The following is a 27213-nucleotide window of genomic DNA, read 5'->3' on the forward strand; positions in this document are numbered from 1 at the left end:
ACTTTGTACTCTCTGCCCTCCATGTGACAGCTCAGACAGGCCTGTCTTCACGCCAGCCACCAGGACAGGCTCATCTGCACTCTGACAGTCCAGACAGACCTGTCTACAATCTAGCTACATGGACAAGCCTATTTACATCCCGGCTGCCTGGACAGGCCCGTCCATACTCTGGGTGCCCAGACAGACCGGTCTGTACTGTGACGGCCTGTACTTGCCCAGTAAAGAAGTGCTGGCCAGAATATGGTCACTAAGCCCCCAAGACTTGAAAAAACAAAATACCTTTATTTAGCTATCACTGAATTTGCAAACACAGAAAGGAATATAAAATCGAAGACATCCCCATCTCCGCATCAGATGAGCGAGAGATAACTAGTGGGACAAGAGGCTGTGGCACGTGCGACTCAGCAGGCCGTGGCCTTGGGCTGGGTCTGTCCTTGGGGAGAGCTCTTTGAGGCCACGTGTTTTGGGGTGGGGTGGAGGGCTGGCCTGGACCGGGACACAGTGGAGCAGGGGCAGAACCAGGACACTGTTGTTATGTCTTTGTACATTTAAAGCAGTGGGAGCTCTGAGTGACCTTGGAAGGCCAAGGCCACCTGGAGAGGAGCAGAGCCTCTTTTGGCGTCTGGCCCGGCAAGTGCCCCTGTCCATTGGGAGGGAGTGGCCGGGGCTTGAAAGATTGAGTTAGAGCCCTGGCCCTAACATTACTTGCTCTGAGACCGGGGACAAGTATTGTCAGCCTCAGCTCTGTCGTCCAGAAAGTGAGGACCCCTGCCTGATGTCCTCACGGGCCAACACAGTGGAAATGTCTCAGCTGGGCTGGCCTATGCTTCCCATCACTTCAGGCTGGAGTTTCCTCTCGGAGACTCATTTTCTGTCAAGTGGAGCTAATTCTGGCTTCTCAAGTGTGGGATGATTGTGACGCTGGCCCCTGTCAGTTGCTCAGGAAAATAGTAAGTTGAGATTTTACCCTTGGCCCCAACCCTGGAGACCTCCCCTGGCCTCTGCAGCTTTGCAGGCTCAGACATTGGTCTCAAGCTCACTGATCTCAATAGTGCAGTGGTCCAGGCTGGCAGCAGCTGGCTCCTCGTCCTGCTGCACCTGGACGGGGACATGGTGGGGACAGGCGGGGCCCAGGGTCAGCTCCGAGGCCTCAGCCACGCTCTTCACACAGCCATTCTGCTGAGTTGCCACAATCTCCTGGAGGCTCACTGGCTTGGTTTCGCAGGGCGGCAGTTTCTGGGGAGGGAAACAGGCCTTGGTAGCAGCAGGAGGGATGGAGGGGAGACACTGAGGACGACTGAACAAGCAAAGGGCTGGGAACCACGAGATCAGTTTTCCTCCATGTGCTGTGGGAGCTTGGCAGGTCACAGGGATTCTCTGGGCTCCCGTTCCAAGCTGTCCTGCCTCCTTCTGGGGCTGTCTTAATAGAGGAGGGGACCTGACCCACGGGGTTCAGTGTGGGAACTGGTAGCTCCCCTGCCTGGGTGGAGTAGCCTGCTTTTTGCAGTTATTGAAGGAGTCTTGAAGACCACGAAGCCCGGTGCAGATGGTAAATGTTCACATTGCTGTTGGCAGGACCAGCACCAACCCTGCACTAGGGCACAGCTTCCCAAGGGCAGTTTATCTTCCTTTGTTCACCAGTGCTCCTCCTGTGTCTAGAGCAGTGCCAGCCGTGACGAGTGCTCAACAACTAGCTGTTAGAGGAGTTAGTCACCCTGATACCAGCTTAGGAGACTGAGGCCTGGAGGCATGGAGGGATTGGCTGAAGGCTGCCCGGCTGGTGGGTGGAAGATTTGGTGCCCACCCCATCCTGGCCCCACCTGCCAGGGGTCTTTGGGCAGCCGGGTTGGGAGGGACCGCTCTTACCTCAGTGCCCGTGTCCTGAGCAAAGTCCTTCCGGCAGACGTGGGCCATGATCCCCGCGGCCAGCGCGTCACCCAGCACATTAACCATGGTGCGGAAGCGGTCCCTGCTGAGCCGAGGTGGGCGGTGAGCATCGGGCTCTTGCAAGGGGAGCTGGGAGAGGGTTGGGCAGTGGGGACTGGCTGCCAAAAGGAGACCACAGCAAGCGCGTTCCTGGTCCTGTCAAGCCCACCACCCCCTTGGCAATGTTGAAGCAGGTTGATGCAGGGCCAGCTTCATGGCTCTGTGACCGTGCTGTCACACAGGGTGTGTGCTTAGAAGGGCCCCAGGCTTGGTTTAATGCTCTGCGCTCACCTTCTTGAAATTATTTATAATTTTTAAACAAGGGACCCCACATTTTCATTTTTGAAAACTGGCACCACAAATTATGCAGCCAGGCCAGTGTCGATGCATAAGGCACCCCTACTGTGCCAAATCATGGCAATTCCCTGGCCAACCACATATGCCCGTGGCCCAAGGGGTCGGGTGAACCCCACTCACAGAGCCCAGTCGACAGCGATGATGATGGTGATGTCGTCTGTGGGCAATCCCACAGAGGTGAGCACGATGACCATGGTGACGAGCCCGGCCTGGGGGATGCCAGCTGCCCCGATGCTGGCTGCAGTGGCTGTGATGCTGCAGGAGGGGGTGGGGAGAGGAAGAGGAGAAGCAGAAGGGTCAGGGTGAGTTGTTGGGACCCTGGCTCCAGGGAGGAGGCCAGAATGCCAGGGTATCTGGAGACAGCCATATGGGGCAGGGGTTGTGAGGGAAGCCACATCAGGGAGTTCTCCAGGATAGGGGAGGGAGTTTCTGCTCCAGGTCCTGTAACCCCATGGGCCCCCATCCCTGGCCTCAGCAGAACCTGCCAAGGAGTTTGTGGAAAACCCTGTGTTTGGAGCCGCTGCTTCTGTAGGTTTCCAGGAAGCTGCCCCGAGATTCTGATGGTCCACCTGCACAGCTCCCCCCAGCCTCCCTCTGGGGCCTGGTCCCCAGGGTCAGACTGGTGTCCTCGGGCTGGCAGAGGCCTTCCTTTCAGCCTCTGCACTCACCTTCCCTCAGCTCCAGCCATACCAGTGGCCCCTCCATTGTCCCCCAGTCCTGCCCCTGGCCTTTGTTCGCCCTGTGCCCATCTGCAGTGCCCTTCTTGCCCTGCGTGTCCAGACTGCAGGCCTTCCTCTGGGCTTCAATTTCCCAGCCTGCTTGGAGCTTACCCTTCTGTAGGGCAGTGCTGTGGAAGGAGCACTGTACTGTGAGTCACAGAGGCCAGGTCATGTCCCAGCCCCGGTGCTGACTTGCTATGTGGCCTGGAATGAGACCCTCACCCTCCCTGGGCTTCAAAGACACTCTTAGGTGTGGGAGCTCTAGAATCCTCAAGGCCCTTCCAGGGCCCACCCCCCACCCCGATCCACACTGGATGTGGGGTGTCAGGAGTGCACCTTATAGTGACGATCTGGCCGAAGTCCAGCTCATAGTTGTTGACCTGGGCGATGAAGATGGCGGCCACAGCCTCGTAGAGTGCAGTGCCGTCCATGTTGATGGTGGCCCCCACAGGCAGCACAAAGCGGGCAATGCGCCGGTCGATGTGGTTGTTCTCCAGCAGGCACTTGAAGGTGATGGGCAGTGTGGCTGAGCTGTGGGCAGAGAGATGTCTGTCCACCACCCTCCTCCAGGATGGTCAGGGCCTCTGTGTTGCCCTCCTGCCAGTAACGGGAAGCTCGCTCTACCCTGGGCAGCCAGCCCATTGCTGGGGATAGAACAGGCTGAAGGGGCTTTGAAATGGTTGCGAAGGGCACCATTTGGGAGTGTGTGACAGTGGCCAAGCCAGACCTGTCTGAGCCCAGGGCCTCAGAGATAACCATCCCCACCCCCCAACACACACCATGCACACAGGTCGGGAAGGGAGTCACACTGGCAGAGTACCTGTCAATGTACAGTGCTTTCCTCACACAGCTTCCTGAGTGGGAGGGGTTTTGAGCCCATTTTACAGATGAGGAAGCTGAAGCTCCGAGGGGAAGAGGGACTGACTCAAAGTCACACAGCTGTGCCAAGCGCAGATGAATGGTTAACAGCAGGGCTCTGGGGCCAGACTCCCGGGGCTCAGACTCTAGACTCCTATGTACTAGCCAAGTGGTCCTGGCAGGTTTCCTTAACCTGTGTGTGCCTTAGTGTCCTTGTCCCAAACGATCTCCAGATTACAGAGCTATTACATAGGAGGATTCAATGGCTAAGCTCTTAGAACAGTGTCTGACTCATCACAGGCACTCAAGCGGTGGTAGCTGCTACTCCATGTTTCCCTGAAAATAAGACCCAGCGGGACCATCAGCTCTAATGCGTCTTTTGGAGCAAAAGTAATATAAGACCCGGTATTATTATATTACATTATATTATATTATATTATATTATATTATATTATATTATATTATATTATATTATATTATATTATAGACCCAGTCTTATAGTAAAATAAGACTGGGTCTTATACTAATTTTTGCTCCAAAAGACGCATTAGAGCTGATGGTCCCGCTAGGTCTTATTTTGGGGGAAACACGGTATTACTGTGTTTGTTACTAGAGTTTCCAGTGGCAATGCTGGGACCGAAACTCAGGTTGGTGTGGTCCCAGAGCCCTTCCTCTCCCATAGGTCACTACTGGGGGACCCCACTTCCACTTGCCAGAGCCTCCTATGAGCCCAGGTGTGCTGAACCTGAGGCTGTGGTCCCTGCCACGCTGAGCACTGCTGGCTCTGGCAGGGCGTGGCCCATGGCATGGGGGCCAGCAGCGGCTGGGCCTTCATTTTCCCTCTTCATCTCCTGGCTCCACCATGAGTGGATGTTCCTGGACAAGGCTTCTGGGGTTTTCCTCCCTGGGGCTCTGCTCCTCCTGATTCCTGCTTGAGGTGTTTCTGCTGCCAAGGGTGGGGTCATGTGGCTGTCAGGGAATGTCTGTGGTGGCCCTCATTCCCATTTTACAGGTTGGGAATCTGAGGTCCAGAGAAGAGAAGGCAGTAAAGGCTGGAGGGAGGAGCCAGGCTTTGGCAGCAGAGAAATGTGGGCGTCAGCTCAGGCAACTTCCTCCATGTGGAGCTTGGCCACTCGCTGTGGGGAGAACCATCTTTTCTTCACAAGTTTAGATGTTCTAACTTCCTCCTCCTTGATTGACAGCCAGGTTCACATGAATCTAACCCCCTGGGCTCTTCTGCTCTCAGCTGCAGTCTGGGATCCTTGCAGGCAGGTGCTACTTCATCCAGCCCAGACCAGCCTTCTTGCCCTTAGTGGGTTATCTCCATTAATCCCGCAGCAACACTTTGAGGCAGAGGCTACAGTGATCCCCAGTCTGTACATGAGGAACTTGATGCCCAGGGAGGTGAAGTGACTTGTCAAGTGACAGCCACACAGCTAGTGGGCGATGGACCCATGATTCAAATCCCCATGGACTAGCGACACTCCCAAGACGATGGGGCATGCAGCCGAGATGTTCCAGCAACAATAGACATGCAGAGTCCTAAAAAGCGCAGGGCCTGACATCAACAGAAGTACCATGTGGCAGCCAAAGGCCACAGCAATGACAGATTCATCACTCCTTAGCTCTCCCTGCCCCTGATGTGTGGAAAGTGACCGCCATGTGGACTGAGTGAACCTGAGGGATGTGGGCAGTCAGGGCAGGGGAAGGCCTCGAGGGGCAGTAAAGGCTTTCTGCCATTCGGGCAGGTGGAGGCTCAAGCATTACATTTCTAAAATTGGTCTCATTACTATAGCTACTTCCAAGTTTGTGAAGCGGGCTGTACTGACACTTCTGTGGTTCTATGGCTATGGACAAATAACGGCTAGACAGATGGACAGAGTTTAGCCACCACCACATCCCCCGTCCTTTCTGCTGCCCAGGGCTACCTAGAGGAGGTGGCCAGTGCGATGAGCAGGGCCTGGAGGACGCCTCGGATAAAGACAATGGGGTTCTTTTTGGTGATGAAGAAGTAGAGCAAGGGCAGGATGAGGAGGCCGTGAACCACCAGCCCGCACACCACAGTGACTGCGTAGTAGCCCAACTTCTTTCCAACAGCCGTGGGGTCATCCATCTCCAGGATCTTGCCAGCGATGAGGAAAACGATGCCAAAGGGGAAGTACCTGGTGGGGGAGCAGGACAGCTGGTTCCAGTACTAGCCAGGCGAGGGTCCCAGGCAGCCCTGGCACTGCATCGCTGCCTGGCCTGACCCCCCGCAGCCTGCTGCGGCTCCTGTGAGGACAAATGAGACTGTGGACCAAGGCGCCTCGCACATGGCATCATTAAGGCCATCACCGTCAGCCAGCCCAGCCCTGCACAACTTCTCGCCCCTCTGCCTTCCCATCCAGTCCTCTGAAGAGCACCCCTGCCCTCAGCAAGCCCACACTCAGCCCAGCAATGCCACAACCTTCGTGGCATGGCCTCTACATTTCCCCATCTGAACTGTGCAAGGTTGGACTAGAAGATTCCTAAGGTCTGAGCTCTGAACCAAGGAGGGGCAGCTGGTTCTCAGTTCCAGTTTCCTTTCTCCAAAAGCTGAGCTGATGAGCTTCATGTGATGGGGAAACTGGGCCAGGAGAGCAGGGCCAGGCTGAGCTCCTAGCTCCCCCTTCCAGTGGGCCTGACTGGGCCAGAAGTGGCAGGCCCAGGGCTGGAACTAGGCTTGGTCACGGCTGGGATATCCAGGGGAGCACATGTAGCTCTGGAGGCCCCAGACCAGGGCTCAGCCTCCTGGGCAACTTTCTGCTCACTCCTAGGAGAGCAGAGGATGGGAGCATGGGGCCCCTCCATTCACCCAGGGCAAGGCTAGAAGAGGGTGGAAAGGGGTAGAAGAGGACATCCCAACCCCGATGAGTCTTACCACACAGCTACTGCCACGATCTTCATGACAGACTCATTGAGGCACTGGCAGAAGTTGACCAGGGGGGCCCCACTGTCACCCATGCGGCCCAGCATGATGCCTGTGGAGGCAGGGACACACGAGCATATCACAGATTGCACAGAGGCGAAGGCATGAGTGATGCCTGTACATGCTGACACCCGCTGGTGACAAGGCAGGGACAGAGCCCCATGCACACAGGGATCTTGCCGTTGGCTGACTTCCCAGCAGCCTCTGATGCACCCATGCTTCCCCTCCACTCTCTCCTCTCTTTCTCATCAGCCTCCCACACTGGGCCAGGGCAGTGACCTCACGATATGGTTCTCATCTCTTCCTCCTCTCTAATCCATTCTCCACACAGCAGCAAGTGTCATCTTCTTAAGATAAAAATGCTCCCAGCCAAACATCCCTTCCAGCTTTCCCAAGTATTTAGACCGTAACCAAGCTCCCCACTGCTCCAGGCGTCACTTGATCTGACCCTATTATACCTCCCACCCCCGTCTGGCCCTATTCTTCCTTTCCTCACTATTCCTCAGCATCACTGGCCTTCTTCACATTTCTAGACTACGTCAGGCTCTTCACTGCCCCAGGGCCTTTGCCCATGTGCTTCTCCATGCCTGAAACATGGCCACCCAGCTCGGCACATGGCTTGGACACCCATCCCCTTTCCCCTTGGCAAATTCTCATTTTTTTTCAAGTCTGTTTCATCCCTTTCTGTTCCCTTCATATCACTTATTACAACTTATAACTTATTTTCCAGTTATCTTTTTCTTTTTTTTTTCTATCTCCTCCAACAGAAGGTTAGCTCCATGAGGGCAAGAGCTGTATCTCAGCTGATGCATGGTAGATGCTCAGTAATAACCATTGAATGAATTAATGAACACCATCTTGTCATACACCTGGGTCACTGAGGTTCTGGCCCCTCTGCATGCCTTGCATTTTGGTCAAGATGATAGAAGCCCCATTATCCATCATTGCCCATTCATTCATCCATCCATTTACTCGTCTCTCCAACAGATTTCACTGAGTACCACTCCCGCTAGTTACCGTGGTGGGCTGTGGGGCTAAATAGAGAACAAGCCAGGACTGGCTCTGCCTGCATGGAGCTGACACCAACTGCTGGGCAAACATTAAACACTTACACATGAACAGTTACATAACTGCAGTAGGCTCAAAAGTTTAAGGAGTAACACAGGACACTGACCAGTCTGGGGGTTGGGAAGACTTTCCTGAGGATGTGATGCTTATACAGAGACCCCCAACCCCCACTCTCAAGGATGAGAAGGGTGCAGGGGAGAGAAAAGGGCAGGAGCAGCCAGGCTGAAGGAAGTGGGAAAGGCCTCAGGGAGGCGTCTTCCAGGAGCCAAAAGGCAGCGTGGCTGGGGGAAGTGAGCAGGACCGAGAGAAGCCGGGAGGCAGGCAGAGCCAAATCACACAGAGCTCTGCAAGAGGTGTACAGTGTTTGGGCCCCTTTCCAAGTGTGGTGGAGCCACTGGAGGCCTTAAGCAGCAACTTTGTGACCCATGAGGAGGACACACCAGGACAGGGTACTCTTTAGGCAGCTCTTGCTGAAACCAGGTGTGGGGACAGAGTCCCAGAGAGCAGTTTCCAGGCTCTCAACCTCACGTGGAAAGGTGCTGGCTCGGGTAGTAGATGGCCATCAACTGTGATCAGATGGCCATCAGCTGTAACCAGTTAGCCATTGGCCACTAATATAACTGCTAGCAAGAGCAAATTGCAGTTAGCAAGGGGTTGGTTGATTGGTTGGCAGAGAAGCGGATTGTAGATTGCAGCTAGCAAGTGGGGTGAGTTGGTTGGTTGGTTGGTTGGTTGGTTGGTTGGTTGGTTGGTTGGCAGGCAGAGAAGCGGATGGCGGATTGTGCTAGCAAATGGGGTTAGCAAATGCGGATGGCGGATTGTGGATCGTGTGGATCCTGCTTCCTGTGTCTCGACCAGCCGCCAGCGAGACTATAGTGGTATGATTCCCCTATCTATGGCTCCGTGGGTGTTCCTTTTTGGCCTCACCATGTCCTGTGTTCTTGTGTGGGGAGCGGCAGCTGAGTCCCCGCATAACAGGTGAGATGATATGGCTTTGAAGCAGAGTGGTGGCACTGGGCAGAGGGAAGTGCAGGGATTGGAGAGCAGTTTCAGAGGCGACCTCACAGGATTTGGATGTGGGCTGAGGCAGAGGCCGAGGTAGAGAATGACCCCCAGATTTCTTGCACAAGCAACCAGAAGGATGGTGGGCCTTTTTACTTGAGAAGAAAACCCTGTGGAGAAGTCAGGGAAGCAGGAGAGAACCTCTCAGGCCCTTGCCTTGGGGTGATGGAGAAGGTTGATGCCAACTTTATAATAAGACTCATAATGACTCCTAGTATGACCTAGGGCAAGGTAGATTGTTCTGGATGGGTTAGGAGGTATCCACAAGGAGGAAATGTGTGTGTGTGTGTGTGTGTGTGTATCTGGGGAGTGAGATAGGGGTTGGGGCAGAGACATAACCATAGCCTTTATAGGATCTGAAGCTTAAGAAAAAGGGGCCGTCTTTAAGAAAAATAATATCAAATTAAAAATAAAAGGTACGGGCCTCAGGAAGGGTCTGTGCAAGTTAAGTTTCATCAGCTTCATGATAAGTAGCCTGTGATTGGGGGCCTTGGGGACCTAGAGAAGAGTAACAAAGGGGAGGGTGTGGTCAGGGAGAACAACTATGGGCCCCACGAAAAGCACAGACAGGTCTGAGGAGAGAGGTAGCCAGTGAGAAGGCCTTGTGGTTGGGGGTGGTGGGGGGAAGAACTTTAAATAAACAGTGACGGCTGATAATTTTTAGATTTTTCCTGTTCTTCATTATAAACACTCCTACCTCCTGTTCCCTAGTATTCTCAGACCTCAGGTAAAAGTTCAGGATCAGGCTGCTGGGAGGGGCCAGAGGCATGGTCTTCTTTGAGGGAGAGTCCACATCCCTGATGACACACCAGCATCCAGGGATGAGGAATTCTCAGTGAGGAACACTGGCTCCAACTGGGGGGAGGTCTGGAGACACCTCTCAGTCAGGTGATGGGGACTGGTGCCTCTCCACTAGATGGGAAAGGAAGGAACCACCTGGACAGATAGACGACTCGAGGTGATTCAGGTTGCTGGATGCAGGGAGACACAGGTACAGGGCGGGGCAGGCGCAAGCAGGGACTGGCTCTCTGGCACTGTGGGGTGCGGTGGACAGCACGTACCCATGGTGGCAGAGAACATGACGATGCCCAGCACGTTCATTCCATCGCTGGCACCTGGCTCTGACTTGTAAATGATCTCGGGTGGTGGGGTCAAGTCCAGGGCGAAGTTCTGAACACGAGAGCCATTCTCTTCCTGGACCTCATAGATGGGGATCCGCCGAGAAGGGGCCTCCTCCGAGGCCACCTTGGGGGACTTGACAATGGGCGTCGTCTTGGTGCGGTACTGGTGGGCGACACCCCAACCAGGAAGGAGTCAGGGCCCATGTTGTTATAATATCAACAACACGAAAAATAATAACACCGTGGATGTGAATTTGTATCCACTCATGAACTATTTGATTGACAATAACCCTGTGAGGTAGGCAGGACAGGGATTATTATCAATATTTTACCAAAAAGAAAACTGATTCCTTCACCCATCTATACATTACCCAGCCATGCCTCTCTCCATTCCTTCTTCCCTCTTCTTCCTTCTAAAGCATCATTACACCCATCTGGGTCCCTCTCTAACCATCAGTCCATCTCCTCATCTATCCGGAGAATTCTCCATTCACCCATCTATCCCTTCCAACCATCTATTATTCGTCCACCTAACAGCCAGCCAGCCCTGTCTTCCACTATAGAAACTTGGAACTTCTATTTGAAAAACTCAGCCTGCCCCAAGCTTTCTTGATGAGATGAGGTCCTAGCAGGGAAGAATTGAACCACTGAGCCACCTGTCTTTCCTCCTCTGCCTAGGTCATCCTTGGGTGTTTCCCTCTCATTCCTCAAGTACGAGGAACCCAAACAAAGGTGTCTCCTATCCTCCCAACACCAATAAGGTAAACCTTCTGGGGAGCAGGGAGGAACCACTCAGGAAATATATGAGACCTAAAGTTCCTCTGTGCTTCTCTTTCCTCACCTGTAAAATGCGAGTCACAATAGTATCTATCTCATCAGATTAAATGAGACAATACACGCATACCTCGCTTTATTGCATGTCACAGGTGTTGGGATTTTCCACACATGGAAGGCAAGTCCCTCTACCAGCAAAAAGATTCCAACTCACTTTATTGCGACCCTAGTTTTATTATGGTAGTCTGGAACCATAACTGTAGTATCTCCGCAATATGCCTGTATATGCAAAGTGCCTACAACAGTGCCTGACACAGGGTAAGCCTTATGTAACCATTATTGCTATTATCAGCACCACCACCACCACCACCACCACCATCATCATTCCAATATTGAACTCTCTGTACTGGGTGTGGAGATACAAAAATGAACCAGACATGAATTCTGCTCTGAGAGCCTTGGTGATTTACTCTTCCTGAGAGTAAGACAGCTTCACAAGGAAGGGGACATTTGATTTGGGTCTTGAAGGATGGGTAGGAGTTTGCCAAAAGACCATTCCAGGTAGTTATGAAGTTTTCTCTTTCTCTCTCACACCTTTAGTAATTTCCCATCACTGCTGGAAGAAAATCCAAACTTCCTAGCCCAGCATTCAGAGACTGACACTCTCTGGCTCATTTCATAGTTAAAGGCCCAGGAAGTTAGGAAAGATAGAGTGATTCGCTCAAGGTTTCACAGCTCCTTATTTTGGAGCTTCCTCTCCAACCCTCAGCCACCTCTTTTGCATCCCCAGGCACAATGCAGGACCCAGCACAGAGAAGGGGTTCAGAAAATGCTTGTCGGATTGAGTCAACTAACCAGCCGACATTTTAGACGGAGAAAATAATTAGAAATTATTAGAAGTGCAGACAAAGATTGGTGTATGAGGACGTTTACCATAATTTCTAAAAGGACAAAACTTTGAAAATCACAAAAAGCACCACCTAAAGGGGATGGATAAATAAATTACAGCCCAAATATTAGGCTTATCATCACAGATATTATATTTTAAAGAAAACAGTCAATAACTGGAGAAAATGTTCATGCTATAATGGCAGTTGGAAAAAAAAGCAAGATGTACACTACATATGCACTGTGATCCTACTTTTATTTTTTAAAACATGCAGAGAAAAAAAGACTAGAAGCATACTGACTCTTGCTAGGTGCTAGAACTAGAGGTGATTTTTATTTTCTGTTTTAGATGTTTTAGTATTTTCCTAATATTTTATAGTGAACATTACTACTATTCTTATTAGGGGGTAAAGGATTATTATTATTTTAAAGAGAGAACAGGCCTACAAGCAGACAAGTCTGGGTTTACCTACTAGGAGATCGTTTAGTTGTGGTGTAACCTTGAGCAAATCCTTTAATCCTCTGAGCCTCAGTTTCCTCATCCAGGAGAGAGTCTAACCCTATTTGAGGGCAGGTTTTTGTGAAGACTGAGTGAGACTGTGAGTGTGTAAGCCCTGTGAAAACCTAGAGAAGAACAGCACTCAGGAAAATGGTGTTCTACCCTCACAGTTTTTCTTTGTGCAAAGCTAGAACCCAGGGCAGCGGTGTGGCCAAGAGAGCAAAGCTCTAAGGATCTAGGTCCCCCTCCTTCTCTCCCCTCTAGCATCCTGCCCCCCAGGACAGGGGGACTTGCTGAGTAAACCTGTCACTTCCCAGCTGGGCTCAGGTTGGCCCTGCCTGCTACCTCTCTATTGTCCGGTGACCCACTCACCTGTTTGAATGTGGCTTCCACCAGGTTGGCCGGGAACATGTTCCTGGGAAGAGAGGAATTGAACAATTCTAGAGCCCAAGACAGAAGGGTCCTGGGGATCATCTGAACACCTCACTTGGCAGTCAAGGCCCTCTATGACCCAACCCAAGCTCCCTCTGCAGTCTCACCTCCTCCCACCACCAGCCACTCCCACCCCCAGTACTTAAAGCTCCAACACCAACTGCATGCAGTCCCCTAAATATGCTGCATACTTTCCAGCTCTAGGCCTCTGTCCATGCTCTTCCTTCTGCCTGGAATGCCCTTCCTGCTTCTCTAACTCCTGCTCCAATCAGAGGCTAAGGCTTCTCTGCTCCAGGCCAACTCCATGGCCCTTCCCTGGGGGTTACCTACGCTCCAGCCTGCTGCACTGTGACACTGGCTCACAGGTCTGTCTCCCCCACAGACTGACCTCTTGGAAGGTGGGACTTGGTCATTCATATCTTATCTGTGGTACCCAGCAATGGACCTGGTACATAAGTGGGATCATTATTTTTACTAATATTATTTTCATAATGCTAAATAAAGGCGGAGGGAGTCTTGTCCTACCAGATATGAAAATATACTATAAAGATGTAACTGTCAAAACAGGGAGATATGGACACAGCCGTCCATACAAAAACCAATGGTATGGAACTTGTAGCCTGGAAACAGAACCTAGACCATCTAAGTATTTCATATTTGACAAAAGTTTGCTTCACAAATCAGTGAAGAAAGGAAGAATTCTTTATGGAAAACTGGACTGCTGACCAACTATTCAGAAAAATGAGTTAGATCCTTATTTGCACTTTGCATCAAAATAAATTCCAGATGGTTTAAAGTAATAAGTAATTTTAAAAATAAAACCATAAAAAGGTAGAAGAAAATATTGATTAACATTTTGTCAGCTTTCAGGATATGGTAGGACTCTCTAAGAACAAAATGGGCACTAAAAAATTAAAAGATGATACTACATTTAAATTAAGAAGTTCCTAAGTGCAACATGGTATCCTGCATTGAATTCCAGGACAGAAAAAAAGGACATTAGTGGAAAAACTGGTGAAATCCAAATAAGGTCTGTCATTTAGTCCACTAGTGTGGTCCTAATTTAATTTCTTACTTTGACAAATGTACCTTAGTTATGTAAGTTGCTAACATCAGGGGAAGCTGGGTGAAGGGGCTATGGGAATTCTGCACTATCTCTGCAACTTTTCTGTAAACCTAAAATTGTGCCAAAATCACTAATAAAATGAAGAAGCTAAGACAGATTACAATACAAATAAAATCATAAAGCAAATGACAAACTGGGGAAACTGTATGACAAGATGTTAGGGTCCTAAATCCAAAAAGCGTTTTTTTGCGTTTTGTACTTGTCTCGCTATTTCCACTATGTCTCCTCTCACCAGAACATGGGCTCCTTAAGGGTGGAGACCTCCGCGCTGTTCACTGCGGTGTTCCCAGCTCCTACTAGAGTGCCTGGCACTTAACAGGCACTCAGGAAATTCGCTGTATAAATAAATAAACCCCAAAACACTAATAGCCCAATAGAAAAATGATTGAAAATCATGACTAGGCAATTGACTTTGCAAGAGAAGAAACGTAAGCAACCCCAAAAGCTGTTTTAAAATGTTTGCTTCATCAATAAATTAAACACACGTCCCCCATCAAGCTGGTAAAGACTTTTTAAAATGGCAACACACAATGCTGAGGGACTGAGGTGACATGGGCGCCCTCCCATGTTCTGGCAGCAAGCTTTCTGCAAAACAATTTGCAATTCATACTGAGGCTTTTAAAAGCCTTTTATCTTTGTCTTTACAATCTGCTTCTAGGAATCTATTCTAAATCAGAGATGCTAACAAAGGTTCTTGTTTGCCCTTCGTTGAACTGGCCTCATGCTCACTCTGTGTCCCTTACCTGGGTCACCCCTCCCCCTCACTCTCGTTCTTGGCAAATCTCTTCTCTCAAGACTCAACTCACACATACATGGAGTTATATATGTGAATGCCAGTGGGCATTATTTCTTAACTTGACTCTCTAGCAGCCACTGTTGGAAAGCAGAAACTATCACTTTTTTTCACTGCTGCTAAAATACAGGTTCATTGTAAGCACATGGCCGGAGGAAGAGGGCTTAGAATGAGCTACTGGGGCAGAAAACGGCGAGAATGGTCATGGCTTTTCCCACTAATTTTAGCTTCATTATCAGGGAGAGAAGTTGGGTCAGGAGCTGAGCTCTCAGAAGCTTAAAGGAGGCTTTTTCCCCAATGAGTGATAAGCAGAGTTCTGCCACCAGAATAGTAACTGTCTGCAAGGGCTTTTGACATCAAGCACAGGTTGGGCACAGTCTTCCAGACTGCCACGCTCCACCAGCCTTGGGTGCTCACAACCACAATGGAGGATGCCCACCCTGTACCGACTGGTAATAGTTTGAAAATCTCTCCTGGGTACAGCTCCAGGAGGTTCGAGTGACTTACAAGGTACTTTTCTAATGAAACTTGGAAGGCTACGTCAGCCTGAGCAGAATCTAAGAACATTCGTAAGGTCGTAAGAAACCAAATGGAACATACCTAGTATATACATTTCTTTGCAGCTTCCTTTAAAATGTGTGCTGTGGCAGGAAATGTCAGTTGCCTACCCAGTCTCCATTCTCCCTCCTTCCTTCCTATTAATAATTGAAGCCCTGACGTGTTACAAGGACCAGCAGGTCCCTGCCATCAAATCCTGTTTCCTTGCTTGCCAAAAGGGTGGCCAATGCGATGTAACTGGGAGTCACTGGGTGGTGTTTCCTAGAAAACTCTTGAAAAGGCACCTACTCCGCTAGGAGCCCTTGGTCCTTTCCTCCGCCTTTTTTCTCTTTGCCTGGAACATGGACATAGTAGCTGGAGCTTCAGCAACCCTCTTGAACCATGAAGCACACTGATGATAAAAGCCAAGCCCTAAGCTCGGTAAAGCACAGAGGTGGAGGGAGCCTACAATCCCGATGACCACGAACTGTCCACCTCTGCTTATTTGGTAGAAAAACGCAAGCCTTTAATTTCCTTAAGCCTCTGCTGCTTCAGGTTTCTCTTAATTAGCAGCTAAAAGCAATTCCTGACTGATACACATGTACATACTAATTATCAGTGAACTTATCCTGCAGATTTTAATAAAGAATTAGACCTTGGATTATTAAATGAGAAGATGTACAACATTCTCTTTTTCTTTTAAACACCCGTGGGAAGGCTTTCTGTCTGCTCCATGAAGCCTGTGCTCCTGGTGGCAGTTACATAAAATGAAGACGTGATGGGCCTGGGAGACATTAATAGCCATGACCACCGAGTACACACATACTCTGACCTGGGCCTCTGCACATCTCTCAGGGTAAGGCCACAGTCCAGTGCACTCTTCTCATCTGTCTGTCCTAAGAGAAGAGACTTCTATTTGCTACCCCCCTCCCCACCTCCTCGTTTGCTATTTATAAGTTCCCACTGTGATGGTTCCAAACTCACCCTAATTCCATGTCCCCAACCCAGGCCCCAAAGGTGGGAATTGTTCCTTTGCTAGCATAAATCCCAAGAGCTTCATCCAATCCCTGAGCTTTAAATAGAGCCAAATCATTACTTAATCTCTCTGGTGTTTTAATAAGATTGGGGAAAAAAAGAAGCTCAGATTAGTGTTCCATTTGGGTTTTCTCTGTGAAGCTGCTCTCAGAGCAGATGTCAGTTTTCTGGAGCCCCCACTCGGAGCCCTGGGAAATGAATTCATGTCTTGGAGAGTCATCCAGGGACACAGCCTGTTCTATCCTCTGGAATCATCTTCGAAAGATGGACGCATACCTTTCCCCCTCTTGAGGTGTGCTGTGGGCCTTATTTCCTTGTTCAATGGGCCCCCACATCTTTCTGCCTTTTCATTTGTCAGTTGCCAGGTCTCTGTCTTGGTCATCATGTTCTTGTTTAGTTTTCAACAGTTGGTGAGCATCTGCTCTGGGCCAGAGAAAGAGTGAGGGGGTCTCTGGTACCCTCACTGCAGGTGTCCCCCTTGTCTGCACAGCCTGTGTGAACGTCAGAGCTAGAAAGGGCCTCAGAGAAGGGCTGTCCAGCGCACTCTCTCGTCTGTCTGTCCAAGATGGAGAGACTTGTATTTGCTCCACTCCACCCTCCAGCTCCCAGCACAATGGCTTTGACTAGAGGTGGGCTGAATAGCACGGAAGTGACTGCATCCCCTTGTAGAGCATCCCCGTGCCTCCAGCCACAACCTGTCCACTCCACCCAGCTCCAATCCTACCTTCCCAAACTCCCCGGCTTCTTATTTCTAAAGCATAACCTCCGGCCCCTCAGCCTGGAATCAAGGACTGCAAAGTTGAGCTCTGCACTGTCTTCCCAACCTCATCTCCTAGAAGCTCCTGCTCATGATCCATAGCCTCCTTGCTGGTTTGGAATCCTTCGTGGTTCAGAACCACAAAGCTAGAAGGAATCTTGAAAACCACTGGGGAAACTGAGGCCTGCAGAGTGGGACTGGCCTGCCCAGAGCCACACACTGACTTACTGGCAGAGTGGAGACAAGATCTCACGTCTCCAAGATTCTGGTTCCTTGTCCCAGGAAGCATGTATCTCCCCCTGCAGCCCTGTTCTCTGACTAAGAAATAGTGACAGGCTGTCCAACCACCCAGCCTTGCAAAACAACTTGCTTCGGGGTTGAGAGTGACTAGGGGAAAAGGCTCAAACCAGAAGGATCAATTTTCACCACGCGAAAAGGAACCGAGAGCAGGAGCTGCTCCTGGAACATTTGACTCTGACACGTGTGCTGGATCCAGAGCCCTCAGCCCCTGAGCAGTGGTGGGAGGGCGGGGCTCCCCGAGAACCAACAGCTCCTTCCACCACGAGGAAAGGCTGTTTCAAATCATAGAATCCAAGAAATGATGAATCATATTCACCAAATCTTAGAAATAATGGATCTTAGAAGTAAGTCTTTTCAAAATTCCTCTTCCCTTGGCTTTCACGACATCTGGTCTCCTGGTTCTCCTCCGAGCCCTCAGCGCGCTCCTCAGCCCCCCATGGCGGCTGTGGGCCACGGCTCACCGGGCTTCTGTGCCGCACGCTCAGCACAGCCCCTCTGGACCAGTCCCGCTCCTCCCATGCCTTCGAACCCCAACTCCACCGATGACCCCCACATCCCATGTGTAGGGACAGAGTCCCAGAGAGCAGTTTCCAGGCTCTCGGCCTCACGTGAAAGGTGCTGGCCCAGTGGTAGATGGCCATCAACTGTTACTGGTTAGCCATTATCCACTAATATAACTGCTGTGGCTACGCTAGGGGGTGAGTTGATTGGTTGGCAGAGAAGCGCACAGCAGTTTGTGGATCATGTGGCTCCTGCTTCCTGTGTCTCCAACCCAGCCGCCAGTGAGACCATAGTGGTATGACTGCCCTATCCATGGCTCTGTGGGTGTTCCTTTTTGGCCTCACCTTGTCCTGCGTTCTTATGTGGGGAGCGGGAGCTGAATCCCTACTTTACACCATGTATGCATTCAGCAAACACTTAGCTCTTCCTCTGTGCCCAGTGCTGTTCTAGGCTCCAGGATACAGCAGGGAATATGTTTTTAAAGAACTAGCCCTCCTGGAGCATATTTTGTTCCAGTAGGGGAAACAGAGAAATAAATACATAGACATGATAATGTCACGTCATAATAAAGGCGATGAGGAGAGAGTGACAGAGGCTGGGAGGCCTCTTTGAAGAGGTGACACAGAGCAGAAGTGCAAGTGAAGTGAGGGCAAAAGCAATGTGCGTCATGTAGGCAGAGGCAGCACTGAGGACAAGGTACTCAGGGCCTTAATGACATCTGGAGGAACAGCGTGGAGCCCCACGTGGCGGGAGCGAGGGGACGGAGAGTGGGAGAGGGGCCAGAGGCTGACCTCTGTGTGGTGGGGGGATCATGAAGGGCCAGTAGGCCATAGTGAACGCTGGATTTTGATGACTTGTAATGGGTTGTGGGCAGGCTTTTTTAAAAGGATCCCTCTGGCTTCTGTGTTGAGAACAAACTGTGGGGAAACAGAGAGAAAGAAGGGTGACCTTGTTGGAAGTGATGGTGGTCTGGGCGACGATGGGAATGGCAGAGGGGACCAGAAGGGGCAAGGTTTGAGATATTATTTTGAAGGTAAATCTGCCAGAATTTGCCGATGAATTAGATGTAGGACATGAGAGACATCAGACCAAGATGGGCAGGACTGAGCAAAGGGCAGATTTATGAGGAAAATCCAGTTTAGCTTTCGATGTGTTAATTTTGAGATGCCTTTACACAACTGTATATGAGAATCGGAAGTGCCGGTTAGAGGTTTCCAGGCTGGAAACAACATTTGACAGTGTCAGAGTACAGAAAGGTCTCAACATCATGGTACTGGATGAAATCACCAGGCAAGTAAGTGTAAATATAACAGACCCTGCTGGGTCTCTTTTTCTGTGTCTCTATGTGTGTGAGAACCATACAGTGGAAACAAAATTGCAAGTATTTTTGTGATCTTTAATTTATCACACACCTCAAGGATAAAAGAGAACCTGAAGAATGGAGAAAATGGAGGGAATGGTAGGTTAATTACATTGATGGCCCCCATTAATGGAAGCCCTTTGCCTTATAACATTGTGGTCCTCTCCCACCCCGAGTCTGGGCTTGGTCACATGACGTGCTTTGGCCAACAGGATGTTAGCTCACTTGACAAAAGCAGAGACTTGGAAAAACATTTGCATGTTTCTAATTTCTCTCTTGTTCCTCTACCTTCATCGTAAGAATATGCCCAGGCTAGCCCTGTCACCACCATTTAATAAATCCGGGTTGGGCTGCTGGAGGATGAGAGCGCAAGGAGCACAGCTGAATGAACTCAGCTTAGATCAGCTGCCCCCCAGCTGAGTGACAAGCTGCCTGCAAATACATGAGTGAGCTCAGTTGAGCCCAGTCCGAATCAACAGAACCTTCCAGCTGACCTATAAGGCTTGTGGTTGTTATTTTAAACCACTAAATCTTGGCTTGGCTTGTTACACAGCAATAAGTAACTGATATAGAGGGTAAGAGTTTCTTGAGATAGAAAGAGAGAGACGGGGGGTGGTGGGGTACTGTGGTGGGCATTGATCCTGATAGGGGAGGGTAGGAGTGCTCCCCAACTTTAAGCCAAGAGAACTATTCAGAGGCCTTGGCTGTGTCCCTTAGGATTTGAGGAGTGTAGCGCCTGGTGCCTGACTCATGTCCCAAGGCCCTGGGAAAGGCCTGCACTTCCAGCAATGATATATATGTTTCCCATGGGCCAATGTGGACCTTGCAGAAGGGACCACGCCTAAGAGGATCACCCAGGGGTGTGAGCTGATCCCAGCAGAGGAGCTGACCAGAGGTCAGGCCTGCGAAGGGCATTGTAAGCAGCCAGATCGAGCATGGATAGCCCGAGTCAGGGGAATAACACCAGTAACAGGAGGAGCTCCAAAGAACCCACAAAAGAACCCCTGAAGAAATACAAGCAGGGAGTACCTCCCCCAGCTCACTCCACCACCAGTGGAAGAGGACCTTTTAGCCCACTCCCTCTCCTCTCCGCTGCTCCAACCTCGGTGCTAGCAACAGGGGAGTAGGTGGAACAAGGAAAAGAGAAAAACCTACTATGATCTTCTTTCCACTCCGGGTTTCCAAGTTTGAACCAGAGGCAAAAGTCTAGGACAGGATTCAGTTTAAACTGGATGAGTCTGAAGTTTTAATATTAGACTACAATAGATTTCTTATATCGGAATTGGCAAAACAAAAAAAAAGGGAGGGACTAGAAGGAGTCCACAGAGCAAGTTTGATGGGGTATCCTATTGAGCCCAATAAACCGTTTCCAATGTGGTGCTTCCCCAGGCTCTGTCCCTGCCCTGCTCTCTGCACCTACAAGGTGCTGGGAGACCCCTCTGCCATCAAGCCCTACCCAGCACCTCTACCCTGCTGATTTCCCACCATCCTTCTCCAGCTCAGATTCTCCTGCAAGATTCAGATCCCCTAGCCAACCATCAGCTGACATCTGCCCCAGGATGTCCGCACCAGTTCTGGCCCCACACTGCCATCCACAAGGGGGCTCAGACCAGAAACCTTCATGCCATCAGCACCACCACCTCCTCCCCCCTCCCCTCCATTTTGCCTGTCTCCTGATTTCACCTCTTGAGCAGCCCTTCAGTCTGCTGTCTTCCCTCGTGCCCATGGCCACCACCCTGGCCCAGTCCCTGCCTCTGTCTTCCCCTCCTACCATGTCCCCTTCTCCAACTCTGGCAGCCAGAGTGAGCCTCCTGAATTGGATCATGCCACTCTCATGTTTAAAACCCATTTCCTGTGTGGCCTTTGGGATAAAACACAATTTTTGGCCTGGTTCACAATGCTCTTCATGGTCTGGCCCCACCGACTTCTCTCGCGATTGTCCACTCCCCACTCACACCTCGTGCCCCAGTCATGTTGAATGGACTAGGATTTCTCCCCACAATATTCCCTCTCAACTCAGGACCTTTGCACAGCTGTTGCCCTTGCTGCCTCCCCTGCCCTCCCACTCATCCCATCCTTTACAGCAGCAGCTTGGCCTCCTCTGACCCTGCTCCTTGCCCCAGCCCCAACACCTAGTTCCCCCCTCACCACCTGCACCCCATGTTGTCTCTGTCTATTCAAGGCCCTTTCTGTCCTCTAGAATTAGGGTAAGGTCTGAGTGTCCTAGTGCAGGGCCAGCGTTAGTGAGGGAGCCAGACAGGAGAGGGGGTGGCCTGTAGGGAGTCTGGGGAAGGGGAACTCAGAGGAGGACATATTGCAGGGTCTACAGCACTCTCCTGGGAGGAGGGCTCAGGTCTGTGAAACATGGTTAGCAGAGCCCACGTGGCTCCAGCAGGGACTCTGCAGGGCAAAAAGCACCGCCCTTGGAGTCAGACAGGCTGGGTTGAATCCCGGCTCCACGACCTACCTGCTGGATGACCCTGGAAAAGTTGCTTCATCTCTTTGAGCCTCATACCCTCATCTGTAAAAAGGGGACCAAAAAGGCAAAGGAGGTGGAGGGAACCAGTGACGGCTGGTCTTCCATCTGAGAGGCTGGGTGCACACAAGCAGGCTCAGTCAGTCAGTAATCACTCGCTGTCACCTACTCTGCCAGGTGGTGTGCTGGGGCTGAGCTCCCATAGGAGCAGTCCCGGTTCAGCCCTCGAGGGGCTCCCAGCTTGATGGGGCAGACAGTGCATAGTGAGCCCATGGGAGCACAGGGGCTAAGGGAGTAAGACTGGCATCTGTGGCTGCCCCCTTGTTACCACGAGTAATCAAGAGCAGACTCTGAGCACCCCCGCCCCACACCCAATCCTGCCCGCTGGTAGACATGTGGGGCAGCCCAGGCATGGCGTTCCCAAGCAGAGTGTCAGTGGTGAGGGTTACCGTATGAGGTCCAGCAGGGCGTCGGCAGAGCTCATGATGGGCTTCCCACTCTGCTCCGTTGTCTCCTTCTGGGCTGCGCCCCCGGGGTGGATGCTGGAGACCATGATGATCCCCACGATGACTGCCACGAAGGTGGTCCACAGGTAGTATGCCACAGTGAGGATGCCCAGGCGGCTGGAGGTCTTGGCATCCAGGGAGGCGAGGCCGGACACCAGACTGGGAGGGCGATGTGGGTCAGGTCCGTGGGTGGGGCAGGTACCCTGGGCATCCCCACTCTCACCACCCCCCTGGCTCTCCCCAGCACCTTCACAGTGCTCCAGGAAACGCACAGGCACGGGAATCCCTCCCCGTCAGCCAGTGCTCATGGCCCCTTCTAGCCTCTCTTTCTGCTCTGCTCTCTCTCCCATGCCAAGGGTCACCGGCCAAGCCCGTTCACATCTCTAAGACTTTTCCCTGTGCTGTTTCCTTTGTTCAATATCTCTTATCAGCTTCTGTCATTTGCCTAATTCCTACCCACTAGGTTAAGACCTCTTCGGTGAAATCTTTTGGGCTACCTGCCTCTTCCCCAGAGTGAGGAGCCCATCTGGAGCCCCTATGGCCCCTTCCACGCTCCTCTTATTATTAGACCACCCACGGGCAGCATCCAGCCTCATCCTCTGTCATGACCTTGGTTGTCACTATCTGTTTACCTGTCTGTCTCTCTCATCAGACTGAGGACATGTGAGAAGAGGGAGAGGCCTGACTTCTCTGTGGGTCCCCAGTGCCCAGCATGAGCTCTTCTTGCTGCCACCAAGCAGGTGGTCACTGCACGCTTGCTGAATGAACTAATGAATGAGAGTGAGTGAGTGAGTGAGTGAATCAGAACGCTGGGCTGGGAGTTGGTGACCTGGGTCCTATTTCTAGCTCTGCCTATTGGCTACGTGACTTCAGGCAAGAGTCACTCCCCCATCTTTGGGCCTCAGGATCTCCATCTATAAAACGGGGCCATGGTTAGATTTTCCCTGAGAGGGGCTACCCTGTGGCCATCTTGGGTTAGTGCCCAGGCCTTGACTCCCTCTGAGGGAAGCTGCACGGAGGGGGCTTATGGGTCTCTTTCCTCTGGGTCCTCCCCACCCCTGCCCATCTGGACCTGGACTCTGCCCACCAGTGCAGGTCAGCCTGGAGCTACTCTTCTCATGATGGTGGGAAGAGAGGAGGGAGGGCGGGGAGTGAGAGATTAATTAAGGAGATGCTCGGTGCTTTGCTTTGCTGCCAAAAGGAATTTTCCCTAAAGCCCTTTCATTCTTTCAGATGAAGGAAGTATTTGTCTGGTTTTAATCATGTAAACAAGAATGGGTAATCCTCCCTTTCCACAGTTCACCTAATCTTTAGACTATGCAGGCAGTGTCCAGAATGAGGCTGAGCACAACAGTCTCTCCCCTTCCCCGGGCTGCAGCCGCTGCCTGTGAGTGCCCTGCTCTTCTCTGCTCACTGGAGCAAAGGCTCACTCTTCCGTTAAGACACAGTTTAAGTCTCTTCCTCCAGGAAACCTTCCCTGACTACCAGGAAGGGTTAAGTCCCCTTCTCTGGTAGTCAGCCCCTGTACTCCCCTCTGTCCCAGCTCCACCTCACTAAATTGCTGACTGTTATTGAAAGTACCTCTAGGACTGAGCCTGGGGTCTGATTCAATGCTGGGTCCACAGAGCCAGGCACAGGACCCTGCCAGAGTGCAGCTTGGTAGCAGTTTGCTGAATGAATGAATGAATGAATCAATCAATCAATGTTTCCAATCTCCGTTCTTCCTTGCCTGCCAGGACACCATATGTTAGATAGGATTAGAGCGGGTCTCAGACATAAATCCTGAAATTCTTATAATGAGACTGTGTGGCCAGGGGAACCCGGGGAGTGCCTGGTAATCATTATCCGTGAGAGAGATTGACCCCACACCAGGGCCAGCACATCAGCCCCGGGCCAAACTGTCCCGTGACCACAACAGAACTCCCCACAGCCATGTTCAACTACTTCAGGCCACAGGCAGCCATGCCCTGAGAGGAGGGCCTGCCCAGGTCACACAGAACATCAGTGGCCAACTGGACCAGAACTCAGGCCCCAACTCCTCCTTCATTCATGTCCACTCTGTGCCATGCCCTGTGCCCACAGAAAGAAACCAGAATTAATCCCTGATCTCAAGTAGCTCTTGGTCTGCAGGGGCGTGGGAACGGAGACAGACACAGATACTGGGGACACAAGGGGATTCAAGTAACCAGTAAACAAGTTAGGCACATCGGTACCATAAGGGAGGGGATAAGAATGTGCTATCTGTATTCAGAGGAGAGAGGGATCACTTCTAGCTAGGAGAATCAGGAAGGGCTTCCTGGAGGAGGGGACATTTGAATTGGTTCTTGGAGGATTTGGAGATGGGGAGATGCACCAGACAGTGGTAAGTGTGGGGACACTGCTGTTTAATGTGGTCAGATCTCAAGTCATGTTTGAGGCATGGTGATATGTAAGGCAGAAAAGAGGCTGAACTCAGGAGTGTGGTGGCCTTGAGTGCCAGGCCAAGGGGGGCACAGGATAAAGTGGGGTCCAGCACAATTCATCTAGCAGAATTTGCTAGGTGTCTGACAAGGTAGAACTAAGAATTCCTAAGATCTGAGAATATATCAAAGTAAACCAAGTATACCGGGAGGGTCTCTGAAGTGGGATTTACAAGAGCAAAAACCTGGGACCAACTTAAGAAATCATGAATGCCGAGTCTATCAAAAGGTCTGGCACATCCACGCAGTGGGGTTCTGAGCAGCCGTTAGAAGTGATGATCTCATCAGCAAGATGTTCCTATTTGATGTTAAGTGGAGAAAACAAGGTACGAGATAATTTGCAGCTCTGAAGGGAGCCCTGGAACTCCTCTGCCAGAAATTCCTCTCCAGGTTTGCAGTCCACACACACAGATGTGCTTGAGGGATTGTGCAGGAGAGGGGTGCAGATGATCAGATTTCAGAAAGGGGCCCCGGGCCTCTCAGAAGGTCACCACGAGGAAGAAGAGGTCTAACAAGGGGGTGGCGGCAATTCAGGGACAGAACTGGATTGGGAAGGGAGGGAGCGCAGGTTCTAGATATAGCAAGAGAGGGCCCTTGACCTAGGCGCTCTGGAAAGGAGAAGGCTGATGGATAAAAGGGAAAGTATTCCATCACTTGGGACCCAAGCAGTTCCACTCTGGAACCTCCCTCCCTCCCCACAAAAGGGAAAAGGTTTCCCTACTGACTGAAGAGAGAGGTGATTAGCAGAGATGGGAGCAGGTAGGGAGGGCATTTCTGACAATAGATGACAGAACAGACCCTCCCCTCTCCAGTCTGGTGCCGGCAGTGCCAGGGTGACCGCAGGAGGTGGCAGAGGCCAAGAAGAATGGGAGCTAAGTACGGGGAGGGCCTGGATTCCATGTGAGACAACAGCCACTCTGGAACTCACAGTAATAAGAAAGGAGATTCAAGGTCCTGCCGTTTGGCTGAGAGGGGCTCCTTGAGGCCCCAGACTTTCAGGCCAAACTGTTAAAGTGACCTTTCTGAAAACCTAAAGCCAGGTAGGGTAGTTTGCAGGGAGTATTATGTTACATGGACATGCATAGAAAAAAACTTTAGAAAGAAAGTTTAACAGTAGCTCTCTTAGGGTGGTGGGATTATGGGTAATTTCTGGTTTGTTTTTAACGTTTTTCGCATTCTCTGTCGTTTGTAGAATGAGCATGTCTTGCTTGTATGATGGAAAACATATCCCCTTGAGTACCCGGCAGTCACGGAAACCATAATTTGTCTGGAGCTTAACTGTCCCCAAACTCCACCTAATTTGATCCTTAACATTCTAAGTCAGCGCTGCCCTATACAATTATAATGTGAGCCACGTTTGTAATTCTGAATTTTCTAGTAGTCAAATTAAAAAAAGGAAAACAAAACAGGTGAAATTCGTTTTTGGTGAAATTAATTTTAATAATACTTTATTTAACCCAGTGTATTCAAAATATTGTCATTTCCATGTGAAATCAATATAAAAACTGCTTGGCTTTTAAATGTTAATTTAATTTTTTAGAAAGTTCAGTTCCTCAGTTGTACTGGCCACATTTCAAGGGTTCAGTAGTCACTTATGACTAGTAAGTACCTTATTGGACTGTGCAGTTTGAGTTACAGACAAGGAAAATAAAGCTCAGGGGGTGGAGATAATTGGCCAAGCCACCCAGCTGGTTAGCTGTAGAGTCAAGACTGGAACAGGGGGTTCCTTCTCATATGCAGAGTGCATTTCTATGGTACAGACTTGGTTTAACTCTTAGGTAAGAAAAAAGGTCTTCTGGTTTGGGTTGACCATGATTTTAATGTGCCTCCATCCATGTAATGCCTCTTTGGTTCAACTCTCAGAGTTCATGACCTGCCGTATGGTGACAGTCCTCAGATTTGTGGTGGTAAACTCCCCATCTTTGGAGGTATCCAAGTGGAGCCTGAATGACCGCTTGTTGGGATGCTAGATCAAAGCTTCCCGATGAGTGGGAGGTTCCATGAGGATGAGCTCAAATGTCCCTTCTGACTCTGTGATTTATGGTGAGGGGAGAATAGGTACCTTTCCTCCCCAACTCCCAGCATGGCTGGGAGCTCCTGGGAGCCCTCCCCCATCCCAATCCTTCAGGGCCCTAGGGAAGAGCCTCAGGAAGCCCAAAGTCTGGGCTCTCTCCCAAGCCATCTGGCCACAACCCAGAGCCCAGATATTGGGGTTCAGAGATTGTGGTGATTGTAAAGGAGGCTGGGCTCCGGGGCCCAGCCTATTTTAATCTGGTAACTTCCCCACTTGCAGGGGTCGGGGAAGGGAGGCAGCAGGTGCCAGCCTCCTCATAGAGGGAGAAAAGGCTGCTTGCTGACTCTCACCTTGTTCCCATACCAGCCCTGAGGTGGGTATTGTGACCCTATCTAATACTGAGAGGTACCCACTGTGGCCTGCACACTTCACTTTGGAGGGCAGACAGGCTACTCAGACTGCTGGGGATCCCTCCCTGTTTGAAGTCCTTGGTGGCTCCCCATTGCCCTCAGGGACTGTACACCCTCCATTATGGCCTCGGGTCACTACCCTCCTCACTGGTGCTGCTCTCGCCACCCAGTTTCCCCGTTGCTCCTTGAACCACTTTTGTACTAGCTGTTCCTTCAGCCTGGAACTCTCTATCCCCCACCCCATACGCATATCCTCACATTTTCACCTGCCCTTTCCAAGGTCAGTTT

At 50.9% G+C, this 27213-nt stretch overlaps 1 protein-coding gene across 2 annotated transcripts in view; it reads right to left on the minus strand.

Annotated features, from left to right (window-relative positions):
• Positions 1–286: 286 nt before the first annotated feature.
• SLC1A7 (solute carrier family 1 member 7) overlaps positions 287–27213 on the minus strand; it is a 46572-nt gene continuing 19645 nt past the window's right edge. Inside the window, exons 3-11 of one of the 2 annotated variants that reach the window (XM_019742840.3) lie at positions 21986–22201; positions 12592–12634; positions 9999–10221; positions 6760–6859; positions 5789–6022; positions 3339–3533; positions 2404–2538; positions 1867–1969; positions 287–1236 (exon numbers count right to left, since the gene is read on the minus strand). In XM_019742840.3, coding sequence (XP_019598399.2) covers positions 1018–1236; positions 1867–1969; positions 2404–2538; positions 3339–3533; positions 5789–6022; positions 6760–6859; positions 9999–10221; positions 12592–12634; positions 21986–22201 — 1468 coding nt within the window. In that variant the 3' untranslated portion in view covers positions 287–1017. Of the gene's footprint in view, positions 1237–1866; positions 1973–2403; positions 2539–3338; positions 3534–5788; positions 6023–6759; positions 6860–9998; positions 10222–12591; positions 12635–21985; positions 22202–27213 lie in introns of both variants that reach the window. The other variant, XM_074334739.2, reaches the window with a different exon arrangement.

Source organism: Rhinolophus sinicus, chromosome 14 (assembly GCF_057876585.1).
Source record: "Rhinolophus sinicus isolate RSI-liver-muscle chromosome 14, RSI-T2T, whole genome shotgun sequence".
Lineage (NCBI taxonomy): Eukaryota > Metazoa > Chordata > Mammalia > Chiroptera > Rhinolophidae > Rhinolophus > Rhinolophus sinicus.